At 45.7% G+C, this 14,177-nt stretch overlaps 1 protein-coding gene across 5 annotated transcripts in view; it reads left to right on the top strand.

The window, feature by feature from the left end:
- MTOR (mechanistic target of rapamycin kinase) overlaps window positions 1–14,177 on the top strand; it is a 116,404-nt gene that overhangs the window by 62,025 nt on the left and 40,202 nt on the right. For all 5 annotated transcript variants that reach the window (XM_079924355.1, XM_079924356.1, XM_079924357.1 and 2 more), the window contains exon 29: window positions 14,077–14,152. In XM_079924355.1, coding sequence (XP_079780481.1) covers window positions 14,077–14,152 — 76 coding nt within the window. The remainder of the gene's footprint in view (window positions 1–14,076; window positions 14,153–14,177) is intronic.

Genomic DNA, 14,177 nt, shown 5'->3' with positions numbered 1-14,177 from the left:
CTTAAAGTTATTAAGTCTAGAATCAGATAAATCTGGGTTCTAATCCCTTCCCATCACTTGATAGTTATATGACCCTGGGCAAATTAATTAACTTCTCGGAGCTGACCAATCTGTGAAATGGGGATAAAAATTTTAACTACTCCTGGACTTCCCTGGCAGTGCAGTGGTTTGGACTCTGTGCTTCCACTGCAGGGGGCATGGGTTTGATCCCTGGTTGGGAAACTAGGATCCCACATGCTGTGCAGCACAGAAAAAAAAAAAAAAAGTTAGTAAAAAAAAAAAAAATTATAACCACTTCACAGGACTTTTGTGAGGACTAAGTTAAATACAGCAAAAGATTAAAAATAGCTAAGGCATTTTTGAAGAAGAAAAATAAATTTGGAGGAATTACCTTATTAGAAATCAAGATTTATCTTAAAGCTACAGTAAGTAATTAAGGCAATGTAGTATTGGCACAAGGATAGACAAATAGATAAATGGAGCAGATTTGAATGTCCAGAAACAGACCCACACATATATGAACCCTTGATTTATGACAAGGTGCCACTATAGAACAGTGAGTTTCTCTGGGTAGGCTAGATAGCCTTATGGGGGGATAAAGGTTCTTGACCCTTACCCCATACCACACCCAAAACCTCAAGTCCAGGAGATTTAAAGTCTAAATCGGAAAACAGTAGGGCTTCTAGAAGATAACATAGGAGATTATCTTCAGCATCTTGGGATAAGCAAAGATTTCTTAAACAAGATTTGAAAAATACTGACCATAAAGGAAAACATCAAATGCAATAAAAGGAGTCATTTCTTTTCACTGGAAAACACCATGAAGAAAGTAAAAAGGCAAGAAGGTATTCCAGTACATACTTCTGTGTATACTGTATCCAGAGTATATATAGAACTCCTAACAAACAAACAAAAGGTAGCCAGTTAAAACATTGGCAAGAGATGTGAACAGGTACTTATTTCACAAAAGATTATGTCCACAAGGCCAGTCGACACATGAAAGACTGCTCAGGCTCATTAGTCATTATGGAAACTCAAATTTAAACTATACTGTGCAGGACTTCCCTGGTGGCGCAGTGGTTAAGAATCCGCCTGCCAGTGCAAGGGACACGGGTTCGAGCCCTGGTCTGGGAAGATCCCACATGCCGCAGAGCAACTAAGCCCGTGCGCCACAACTGCTGAGCCCGCGAGCCACAACTACTGAAGCCTGCGTGCCTAGAGCCCGTGCTCTGCAACAAGAGAAGCCACCACACTGAGAAACCTGCCACACCACAACAAAGAGTAGCCCCTGCTCACCGCAACTAGAGAAAGCCCACGCATAGCAACGAAGATCCAACGCAACCAAAAATAAATAAATAAAAATAAGTTTTTTAAATAAAAAAATAAACCAAAAGGTGCAACTTACACACCAATCAAAATGGCTGAAATGGAAAACACTAAATTCCAAGTGTTGACGAAGATGTGGAGCAACTGGGATTTCCATACCCTTCTGGTCGAAATGTAACGTGGCAGTTTGTCAGTATCTTCTGAGACTGGAACATGCCCCTGTAAGCGAGCAATTCTACTGCGAGATTTGTTCCCACCAGAAATGTGAGCACTCACGCGCCAAAGGCATATAGGAATGTTTGTCCGGACTTCGCTGGTGGTCCAGTGCTTAAGACTCCGCCCTTCCAATGTAGGGGGCGTGGGTTCGATCCCTGGTTAGGGAACTAAGATCCCGCATGCCACATGGTGCGGCCAAAAAAACAAGGAATGTAGTAATGTGACTTACCATAGCCCCAAACTGAGAACAGCGTAAACCCCCATCGACAGTAAGACAGATGAATTGTGGTGTGTTCATACAGTGACACGCTATTCAGCAGTAAAAGACAGAACTACTGCGGCATGCAATGACATGGATGTGTCTCGTAAACATAATGTTGAATGTTTATATAGAGTTCAAAACCTGGTGAAACTAACCAATTGTATCAGAAGTGAGATAGTTGTTACCTCTTATGAGTTGTTACCTCTGGGGATGAGAAGGGAAGCTGTGATTGGGAGAAGGCTTGGGAGCTTCTGGGATGCTGGCAGTGTGTTGTGTTCCGTTTTTTGGTCTGGGTGGTAGTTATAAGGGTATCTTCACTTTGTGATAATTTATCAAGCTGTACAATTAGGTGTATACTTTCCTGTGTATATATGTTGTACTTCAGCCAGGAAGCTTATTTAAAAATAGATAATGCACATAAAACACTTTGTTTTTTTTTTAATTTTATTGAAGTATAGTTGATTTACAACGTTGTGTTAATTTCTGCTGTACAGCAAAGTGACTCAGTTATACACATATATATATTCTTTTTCACATTCTTTTCCATTACGGTTTATCACAGGATATTGAATATAGTTCCCTGTGCTATACAGTAGGACGTTGTTGTTTATCCATCCTGTAAAGAATAATTTGCATCTGCTAATCCCAATCTCCCAGTCTTTCCCTCCCCCCACCACACCCCCCCACCTTAGCAACCACAGATCTATTCTCTATGTCTGTGAGTCCGTTTCTGTTTGGTAGATATGTTCATCTGTGTCGTGTTTTAGATTCCACATATGGGCAATATCATATGGTATTTGTATTTCTCTTTCTTACTTCCATTAGTATGATAGTCTCTAGGTCCATCCATGTTGCTGCAAATGGCATTATTTCATTCCTTTTTATGGTTGAGTAATATTCCATTGTGTATATGTATACCACATCTTCTTTATTCATTCATCTCTCAGTGGATATTTAGGTTGTTTCCATGTCTTGGCTGTTGTAAATAGTGCTACTGTGAACATAGGGGTGCATGTATCTTTTCAAATTATAGTTTCGTCTGGATATATGCCCAGGAGTGGGATTGCTAGATCAAATGCCAACTCTATTTTTAGTCTTTTGAGGAACCTCCATACTGTTTTCCATAGTGCCTGCATCAGTTTACATTCCCATCAACAGTGTAGGAGGGTTCCCTTTTCTCCACACCCTCTCCAGCATTTATTATTTGTAGACTTTTTTTTTTTGAACACTAGTCCTTTGTTTGTTTGTTTTTAGTATTTTTAAAAATTAATTAATTAAGTTATTTTTGGTTGCATTGGGTCTTCGTTGCTGTGTGCAGGCTTTCCTTAGTTGCGTCCAGCAGGGGCTACTCTTTGTTGCTGTGCGTGGGCTTCTCATTGCAGTGGCTTCTCTTGTTGCGGAGCATGGGCTTCAGTAGTTGTGGCATGCAGGCTCAGTAGTTATGGCTCACGGACTCTAGAGCACAGGCTCAGTACTTGTGGCGCACAGGCTTAGTTGCTCCGTGGCATGTGGGATCTTCCCAGACCAGGGATCGAAACTGTGTCCCCTGCCTTGGCAGGCGGATTCTTAACCACTGTGCCACCGGGGAAGTCCCTTACTTGTAGACGTTTTAATGATGGTCATTCTGACCAGTGTGAGGTGGTACCTCACTGTAGTTTTGATTTGCATTTCTCTAATAATTAGCAACGATGAGCATCTTTTCATGTGCCTATTGGCCATCTGTATGTCTTCTTTGGGGAAATGTCTATTTAGGTCTTCTGCCCGTTTTTCAATTGGGTTGTTTGTTTTTTTGTTATTGAGTTGTATGAGCTGTAAGACACTTTGAATTGTGTCTGACACATAGTCCATATCTAGCAAATACTAAGTAGTATTGATATTTAGGTAATCGATTATCATTTCATCAGAAAAACCTCCCTGTCCACCTGAATCTAAAATAAGTCCCCTGTGCCATTCTCCATCTCTGTGCTCTGTTTTCTTCATGGTGTTTACCTCCACAGCACTTATTTCCATTTGTGTTTTGTATATCTACTTCACTGACCTATAAGCTCTGTGAAAGCAAAGACCATACCTGTCTTATCTACCATAGTAGCTCTAGCAACCAGCACTTAGCACAAAGCCTGAGACAAAAGAGATACTGTATTGGAACTTGTCAAATGAAAGAATGAATTCCCAGCAGAAGGTTCTTTTCTCCTAAATAAACATCTGACATGGAGACTTAAGAGTCTCTCTCCATGGTCATTGCCAGTATTTTATCATGGTGAGTCCTTCATTGCAGGGGATTGCCTTCTCTCCTGCTTTAACATTTTCTTCCATAGATTTTAGTTATAGAATCAAAGAGAGTGAGAACTGGAAGAGTTGAGATCATTTGGTTCAGCCTTCTTTTTTTTAACCAGTAACTTGAGGTAGCAGCCTGATTGTATGATCACTTTGTATCCCTGGAAACCATCGATTTGCATCTCACCCCTGTTTCTTTACATATGAAGACGAGTGAAAGGGCCACAGAGCATTGTGGTAGGGTTTTGTACCCCCCAGCCCCCCACCCCCGCCGTTGATTCTGGAGGCCTGTATGAATGGCATATCTGATAACTTGACCCTGCATTGACCTGTCGGTTAATCCTTATCACGGCCTGAGGGGCCACATGCAGCAGCTCGTGTTGAAGACAGAACACAGAAAGTAACATGTCATGTCTCTGGGCAGCTGTATTCCCCGTAATTAATCCAGGAATCCAACAAATCTTGTCTGTCTCCAAAGGGAAATCAAACACCCATTACATTGCAATTGCAAAAAATCACTCTTAGCCAAAGACGGATTCCTGCGGGGGTACAGGACAAGATTTCAAGTCTATGTGCAGTCGCCCTGGGACTGAGGAGCTTCCCTTCAGCCTGGGTCTTAGCCTCCCTGACTTAGGCAGCACTAATGGGAAATGGCCTGTAACTCTTTGAGAATGTTAAAGAAATTGAACCAGTTTGTGCCTGAGCAACCAATTAACAGTGAGGGTGACTGGGCTTTACAGCCTACAGGCAAGGGGCTAGATGGACGAACAAACCCACTCTGTGTCTTAATTCTAAACACATGTTCCCAAGGTGTCTCTGTTGCGTTGCTTGGAAGTATGAGCCCAGCTTTTACAGTTGTTTCCAGGCTTCCAGAAAAGGTACACAGTCTTGTTCTTTTCCCACACCTCTGCTGGAAGAGAAAACGCTCTGTCCAGAGGGGAAGGATTTGCTCAAAGCTTCGCACTTCTCAGTAAAGACACATTCCAAACGTCTGGACTCATGCTGCCTTCAAAAGTGCCAGTGTGCCTCGAGGAATCCATACCCCTGTAGAAAAGCTCCAAGCAGCAGAGAGTGTGCAGATGGAGGAAACCCCTTTGTAGCCCGAGCACAAGCACAGATTATATCTTTCTTTTTAGCCCCATCTTTTTCTTTAATGTCCTTTTACATCCAGCCATTACCCAAGAGGCCAAGTCCCTCACCAGTCATCAGTAGAGCTTAAATTTATTTCTGGCTGCTCTAAAGACTTCTTACAGGTTCACTTTACAACAGCTTGCCTCTATAGGGCATCTTACAAACTCCAAGGAAAGCTACTTTTCAGTGCAGAAAGCTGACCATGAGTGAGGAGTTGTACAAAGGGAGGAGTCCTGGGGTTTCTCCTAAAGCTGACCAAAAGGACAGAGGGTCTTTCCTTGTAACCCAAGACCATTCTAAAGGGTGCCGCTTGCTGTCGGTCAGTAGTTAACCTCTGCTCCTCCACTGCGTCTAGCTCATCCTCAGGAATGGCTGGAGATTCAGTGGGACCACTCTTACGGTGAGTTAGCAAAGCTGCTTCTGATTTTCATGTACCACTGCGAGGGGGAACAAACTGCTGGCAATTAAACTGGGTCACAGCACTCTGAAACCTTGAATTATAAGCTGTATCATGGTCTCAGAGCTGTTAAAGTGCACCTCTTAGAATTGATGAAATACGCTAGGTGCCCCATGGCCACCTCTGACACAGTCTGTCCCAGTGACAATGAAATGTATCAGTGATAACACCATTGATCTCTCCAGATTCTTTTGGACATCTCATTGGCTGTGAATCTTGGTGATTCAATTACAGTATGTTACGTTCCTCGTCTGTCAGCTTTTCCTTACTAAAAAGGTAGGCATATTTTTTCCTTCTCCTGATCCCAGAATGGGCATCAGTATTACTACAATGTGGCCTAACTCCGTACTGGAGTACAAGGCCAGCGCACATCTGCTCACACGATTAGAAGTGTGGAGAGTTCAAAGCTGCCGAGTCACTGGATGCCAGGTCATTTCATTTTTGTTTCCCAACTTCATCCACATAATAGGCTGAGTCAGAGCTCTTGGACATGCAGAAGCCAAGAAATCAGGATTTTACCCAAAATATCAACTCTATTTTGAGTCGAGGTAGTTGAAAATAAGCTTTGGGCTTCAGTCTGTGAGCCCTCCCCGCTTTGTTGTTTCCTGACAGCTTCTTCTTCCTGATCGTCTCTCTCAGAGCTCTTCATTTCACTCTGGATATGAAGAAGCAGAAAGGAGGAGAAAAACCTCCAGGCATCACCAGAAAAGGAGCAGTGCTCACTGTTGTAGAATAAAGAGATAATGGCCAATTTGTCAAGAAGTGTTGACAAGAAAGATAAAGTTGGCAGTAATTAACTGGCTGACATGCTGGGAGTGATGCGCCTGCCAGTGGCTCCCTAAATCAGCCAGAGCCTTGGAAATGTGACAGCCATTCATCATTTTTACAGCACGCCTCTGACAGGCCCCTGGGTTGGAAACCCGGCCAGCACAAATCGTGTGCTTTGACACTCCAGGTCTCCGCGACCTCTCAGTGCCTTACTCTGGTTGTGCTGGGGAGCCCGGGCCCCGCATTCAGCCAGGAGGGGCGTGGAGGTGATGGGTGAAATGGGACCACTTGCCCCGCTTGTTGCCGAGCACTGTGCTCATCCTCAGGGAGGACGCTCTGATTCCCAGGACTGACCCTGCAGGCGTCTACAGGACAGACCACCTGTGAGCAGAGAGTGGGAGCTCCTGCCGCACTCCTGGCGCCCTGGCGGCTTAACTAGTGCTGCTCTCACCCAGCCACGAGGGTGCGCCCACGAGACGGGTTTGTACGTGCCATCCAGCAGCAGGGTGACATTCTTATGCAGCTGTTAAAAATAATTATGAAGGGGCTTCCCTGGTGGCGCAGTGGTTGAGAGTCCACCTGCCGATGCAGGGGACACGGGTTCGTGCCCCGGTCCAGGAAGATCCCACGTGCCGCGGAGCGGCTGGGCCCGTGAGCCATGGCCGCTGAGCCTGTGCGTCCGGAGCCTGTGCTCCGCAACGGGAGAGGCCACAACAGTGAGAGGCCTGCGTACCGCAAAAGAAAAATAAATAAATAAAAAATTATGAAGACTCCGGGTAAAGTAGGAAATGCCTGTGATATGTGAAAGAGCAGAATCCAAAGCTGTATGATCACTCTAGCTAGCACTGTGTATAAAATATGTATTTATACAGAATATGCATGGGCAAAAGTATCATTCTAATATCGTGGTGAACTTCCCTCCCCCCACTTTTTCTTAATTAAAAAAAAAAAGATATACTTCCTCCTACCAGTCTCGAAAAGATAGTTTTTGTCTCTCCTTTCCGTAATCTACACAGTTGTTAGCATTCTGTCTTTTTTATTCTTAAGGCCCACTTTCTCACATACAGATCTGGCAAGTCTTCTAGATATTATGACAGACGTGTCATTTACACTGTGAGCAGACAAAGGAAAGGGTGAAGACAAAGTGAGAGCTCATTATCCTTAAGCCGCTGTGGCCTGAGATGTCAGGAACCCATGTGATTGTCCAAGGCAGTCCACCCACCTCTCTTGCACCGGATTTTTTTTGTCTTCGTGCCTTAGGTCCCTGAGGGTGCCAAGGACACCAAATGTCCCAGCTTTGAAACCGTGTAATGAGGCCAGCCTCCTTTTCTTAATATGTAGAAAAGGAGTAAATTTACTCTTCCTAAGTTTCTGAAGCAAGAAAGGAAAGTTTGTCCTGCCAGACCCTGGGGTGCTATCTTCATGCCCTGACTGTGGCTTTAAGGGGGGGACCCTAAGGCCTGCCAGCCCCCTTTGCTCTCCCTACCCCTTCGCTCTCCCTACCCACCTGCATTTGAATTACCCCTCACCACCTTTCTCCGCTGTACATTTCGGATGTTCTCACGTTGCCTTCTGTCTTCACTGCTGTCCTGCTTGAAAAGAGACTGTCACACCCTTGAGCTCCCCAGAGTCCCAGGGGAACTGCCTGATGAAAAGACATCAGGGCCCCACCAATCCTGGATCTTCCTGGCTCTGTACAGGAATCAAGATGTTTTGTTTTTAATCATCCGTTGGACACAGAGCTAAGTCTTGGTGCTGGAAGAAGTAACAGGGATGGACAGAAGCAGCTACCGCTCTATAAGAGAAATAAGAAAGACTGCTTGGGGGACTTCTCTGGTGGCACAGTGATTAAGAGTCCGCCTGCCAATGCAGGAGACACGGGTTCGAGCCCTGATCCGGGAAGATCCCGCATGCCGCGGAACAACTAAGCCCGTGCGCCACAACTACTGAGCCTGCACTCTAGAGCCTGCGAGCCACAACTGCTGAGCCCACGTGCCACAACTACTGAAGCCCGCGCGCCTAGAGCTCAGTAACAGAAGAAGCCACTGCAATGTGAAGCCCACGCACCGCAACAAAGAGTGGCCCCTGCTCACCACAACTATAGAAAGCCCGCGTGCAGCAATGAAGACCCAACGCAGCCAAAAATAAATTAATTAATTAATTTTTTTAAAGTGCATTAATTAGGGCTTCCCTGGTGGCTCAGTGGTTGAGAGTCTGCCTGCCGATGCAGGGGACACGGGTTCGTGCCCCGGTCTGGGACGATCCCACATGGCGCGGAGCGGCTAGGCCCGTGAGCCATGGCCACTGAGCCTGCGCATCCGGAGCCTGTGCTCCGCAACGGGAGAGGCCACAACAGTGAGAGGCCCGTGTACCGCAAAAAAAAAAAAAAAAAAAAAGTGCATTAATTAAAAAAGATAAAGCAACAGAAAAGATTCATTAAAAAAAAAAGACTGCTTGATATACGGCTTGATACAAAGCAGGGTCCGTCTGGGCCTCAACTTGGCTCTTCAGGAGCTCCTCAGCCAGACCCGCCCAGGTCCGCTCTCAGCTGTGTTGCATGTGTCACCAGCCCAGCACCAAGGGTATTCAGAGTATTTTTACTTGACAGAGAACCAAATAAAATGTAGACTACAGTCTGCACTAGAAATAGGAGAGAGAAGGCCCAGAGCCATTTGGGAAGCAAGTGCATGACGTTCTCGTAAATTCCTGATGCGAGCACTAGGAACGCCTGAGTAGTCCCCCAGGTGTGACTGCAGATGCTCCTCGTGTGACCGGCTTTCCAGTGGGCTCCAGCTCGTGTTGAGTTATCCTGCATCACTTTGCTCTTAGTAGCCGAAGGTCCTCAAGGCACCAAGGCTAAGAGATGAGGTCGATAACCAAGTGAGCCGTACCATGAGGAATTACCAGGCCAGATGACATTGGATCTGACACCAGTCCAGAAGCCCATGGAGCAATGACTTAGGAAACAACACAGTTCCTCAGGTTTCCCTTCAGGTGGTAGGAGTGACATTTGGACGCCGAGCCAGAGACCCTCCTGTTGGTTTGCTAGTGGGTCAGCATTAGTTAGGATGTGGAGCAGTTAATGACCCGCTGTTTCTTCAGTCTCATCCTCAGTGAGACTGGTCCCCACTTGCCTGTGAAAAGCACCGAGGAAAAGATTGAAGAGGCGAGTCACGGAGAAGTAAACAGTCCCCACTCCCAGCACTAGCTTCTCAGCCATCGCTCTCGGACAAGGAACGCACCAAGGCAATGAGAAGCTCCTTCACGTCTGAGTCCCTTACTCAGCTTACACACTTTCCCTACGTCTGGAAAGAGAGTTTCGGATAGTGGAGAAAAGATGCCTGGTGTAATCTGTTTGGTGTAGGAGGCATTGAGGCCATATCTTATTCTTATTTGTTAATTCGACTCAATTCTAAAAAGTGTTTCCCTCAATTGCCAAGAATTTTCCAGTTTCAAGCTCTTCAACTCAGCTTCCTTTAATAAAAATTAAATCTTGGAGTGAGGGAGGGGAGGTGGGGAATGAATGAGTGAATATGTCTGAATAATTGCCTTTTCCCCTCTTGATATCCTAATTCATTGTGTTTCCCTGTCTGTCTCTCTTCATTGTATTTCTAACACCAGGTTTATTTGTGGGCTCTGCGTTTTATTCTGTGGGTAGGCAGCTTCTGTTTGCTCTGTCGACTCGCAACTATACAAGAGCTCAACTGGATGTTCTCACTGCGCAGTGAAGTAGGATACAAATCTACCCCGACACCCATGCCAAGACAGCACTGGGACGGGATCCACTAGCCTAGAAATTCTTGCGCCGCAGCCATCTTTTCCTTCTGGCCTTGGTGAGCGTGGAGAGGAGACAGGCTATCTGGTTGACCTGTCATCCTGTGCACTGTTGTCGTGGGCACGTTGCTGCCTAAGCCTCCATCTCCCTACACTTGTTTGTTAGCGTCGGTGAGGCCTGGTTTGTGTTGTTAAGCACTCCTCTGCTGTTGGGCTGAGCTTTGAACAGTTTGCCCTTTGTAAGCCTCCAGCATTAATACGGAAAGACCCCGGGGCACACAAGGCAGCGTTTATTGAACGGGCTGTAGAAAACTCCCAGCTGCCCCATAAAACGAGAGCTCCTCATTAGGGGGCCTTTTGAGCAAAGGTGGTTTCTGCACATGAGCCACACATACAGTCTCTCCCTTCAGTCTCATAAAACCACATCTGAGTTTAAAAAGGGAGTATTTGAACAGACAGGCTTGTGTCACCCAAGCAAGCAGGAGACTGGGGCCTTAGTAGCTGGGAACTTCTGAGTTTCCACAGAGGCTTATTCATCCCCCACTTTGCAGCCTGCGCTCTGTCTGTAAGCCTGGCAGCCTCGAACAAGCTGCCTCGGAAAAGCCCACTGTGGCCGCATGCTGACTGTCCTGCTGGGAGGTGTGGAGGCGTTGCCAGTGGCTTCTGAAAGGAAATAAAAAAACAGGAAACGGGAGCTTAGGGGTCAGAGCAGGGTGTTAGCCATGGTATGGGTGAGGAAGCTAAAGGGAAGGTGCATTACAGCTCCTTTCTCCCGTACAGCAGATTATATACAGAGTTCGCTCATGGAAACGTCCCATGCCATGCTTTCAGTCACTTATTTTACACGTATTTGCTCAGGCCCACTGATGCCGAGAGTAGACAGCTGACACGCTTCTCTCCCACCGCAGAGCTGTACCCTTAGTTATTACTTCAGATCCTTTTAATGGTACAATTTCGAAGGGAAAGGATGACCGGCTGGGCCACGGTTTCCTTATACGTAAAATGGGAGTGTTAATAATGTCTACCTCGTAGGGTTAAGATGACATGTATCAGCAGTAATCAGCATAGTGCCTGGCACCTACAGTGAGCCCTCAGTAAATTTAGATATCTTTTTGTTGTTATTATAATCCATTGCCTCTCGTGATGGAGTGCCAGAAGCCGTGGAGGAAGGAGAAAAAGTTAAGGTCCCAAACAAGATGGTAGACTCTCTCGAGCACCAGGAGAACCTCCAGAGCCTCAGCCCCTGCAGTTGCGTTCTCCAGCAGCCTTGTAGGCACACACGGGAGACTCCACGGAAGGAAAGAAGAAAGAAATGCATTTAGGGAGAAAGTTCTATAGGAAAGAAGAATGCAAACAGGGAGGAGGAAAGAATAAACAGGATGAGAACAGCTGGTTAACTTGAAATCTCTCCTCTCTGAACAGTCGAGAGTAGGTGTGTACAATCTCCTTTACTTTGAGGTCCTCAAACCAGAACTTAATTTATCAAAGGGACCCTTTCTCTGTGCTCCCACTCATTTTTCATGGGTTTGTTTTAGTCCATTTAGTCAGTTGTCATTTTTTCAGTGACTGTCCTTACTGTTGGACAAGAGCTTGTCATGCATCTCAAGGTACACCCCTGGTTTTCCTGGCCATTGATCGAGGCCTGGTCAGTGTGGGTCCGCAGTGAGCCCAGCCCCCTCTTTCCTTCCCACGGGGCTGTCTGCATCCTCACCTGCTTCCACACATATACAAGCGGGGAGTTCTGTGCAGGTGACTTATGTGGACTTTCTCTTAAAGGAGTTGGGGCCATGTGATGAGTTTTCTTTTTAAGTTTGCAAAGCTGTGTTGGTCTGTCCTTAGAGGAGGTATATCGAAGCCATAGCAACATTAAGGTAAAATTTGTATTTCTTCTCTGACGTCTCTAGTCACAACTTCCTGATTTTCATCAGTTTCTTGTAAAGTTCTCCTTTTTATGTATAACAAATGGGCGAGTGGGGGGAGGAGTGACTTTGCTTGCTTTTGTTTTTGTGTTGCTTTATTCCCCAGAGTGAGGCAAGTTTTGGTAATGTTTATAATTTGTTCTTGAAAATTAGAGTATGTTCCAGAGCATAAGATTGGAAGACAGTTATTAGAACTCCTGGATTTTTATGTCTGATTCTTAGAGTTAACTTCTTTTGGTTCAGGCAAGAAACACTTTCCTTATCTTCCTCATCGGAACACTTTATGTTCCTACCAGGGCCATCCCAATAGTCCACATCAGGACTAAAAATAATATATAGACTATATCACTATATATAGTTACATATGATATATTACATATTTGAGTATAATATATAGAATATATACTGGCTTTCTTTTTTCCTGCCTTCTTATGCTTCCAAAATCTTTATTTGGGCTCAAGGAGCTAGATTATCACAAATCTATACCCAGTAATATTAATTATTAATACGCTTTACCCAGCCCTATGTGAGTGAGCAACAAAGCTGAGAACCTGACTTAGAGGCCAACAGGAATGGGAAACTGCTTCACAATGAGCATGCAGTGGAATTAGTCCCTTTGGACTTGGCTTTTCATTCTCAGCTTAGAAAAACTCTCATAGGGCTTCCTAAAGGACCATGATGTTACAGCTTCACTTTGAAATTAAAAATATTTCTGAATCCTGCAGCAGAAAACTTACAGAGAACATTTGGGCTCATTGCTTTGCTTGGGACCCACACAGAAGCACCAAACAGTCCGCCCAGTAGATCCCACACAAGGTTGCCCATCTACTCCTGTAAATAAAGGAGAGGGATGTCTGTGCAGTTACTTTCGCCTCTGGTTGCAGAGCCTGGAGCCTTGAGCTTGGACACCCAGTCTAGACTCCCAAGGTGGTCTGTCACATTTTGCTCCCTGCCTATGAACAGATGTAGTCGTTGTTGTCCTGTGGTTTTCTCAAGGCTGCTCCCTCCCTCTCTTCCTTCCTTCCTTGCATAACTCAAGCTTATGTTTAGTGTTGGGTTAGTTGCTGCTTACCCTCTTACATAGGTCCCTATTGGAACAAGGGTCTGAGCCTTGCAGCTCCCCTACTTTCAGGACCTCTTCACAGCCTCTCTGATGAACCAACTTCAGGCAGCAAGCCTTCCAGCTTTTCTGCCCAGTTGCCCCAATACACTTACAGTTCTCCAGCCCCAACTGGCCATATGCTGCCCACAGATGACATCAGCAAAGTTGTGTGTTGTTAAGAAAAGCATCTCTCTGCCAGAGAGACCAGGCAAGTGACTTGGGATGCGGTCCCTTCACAGCCTGCTGCAGAGGGAGGGCATGGTCTTTGAAAAGGGACTAGGGAAACATCTGAATTTGAAAGAGATGGGCCCTGTCAGGGGAGCAGTCAAGACTGTTGCTGGGTTCTCTGTCATTGACGTGGATGACCCAGCCTCAGTGCCACTTCTTTGTCACCCACAGAGCCTGATGATTTTTATTCATTTTGGTTATTCTTACCACCAAGGGCAACTGATGAGAAGAAGTAAGAGTTAAAAGTTTAGAGGTACCTCATCTGGTTGTGTTCTACAACAGGAACAGTTCTGGAGCCAGGGTTTCTAGTTAAAAAACAGACATGTGCTGCCTGACGTATGATATCTGAGAGGAAACCAGTCTGCTGCTTGGAGGAAGGGCCCCAGAGCAGGCAAGGCCTCCTGTCCACCAAATGTGGCCCCTTCAAAATTAGGAGTATGAGATCAAGATGAAATCATTCAGGCCGAGCTTTCTGGGTGGTAATAGATAATTGATGCTCTTTCTACATCTGTAAGACATTGTCCCCAGCATGCTGGTGAGCCATCTGCCCACAAATGACCCTGCACCTCCCACCCTCTGACATGCTGAGTGTAACCACCTATTCCTTTTGTTTTCCCAGCATTAATAATAAGCTACAGCAGCCAGAGGCAGCTGCCGGGGTATTAGAATATGCCATGAAACACTTCGGAGAGCTGGTAAGTTGCCTCATTCCTTTTAGAA

This window comes from Stenella coeruleoalba (assembly GCF_951394435.1).
Source record: "Stenella coeruleoalba genome assembly, chromosome: 1".
In the NCBI taxonomy this organism is placed as follows: Eukaryota; Metazoa; Chordata; class Mammalia; order Artiodactyla; family Delphinidae; genus Stenella; species Stenella coeruleoalba.
Note: the sequence above shows the minus strand (reverse complement) of the source record. Positions and strands in the feature narration are given on the sequence as shown.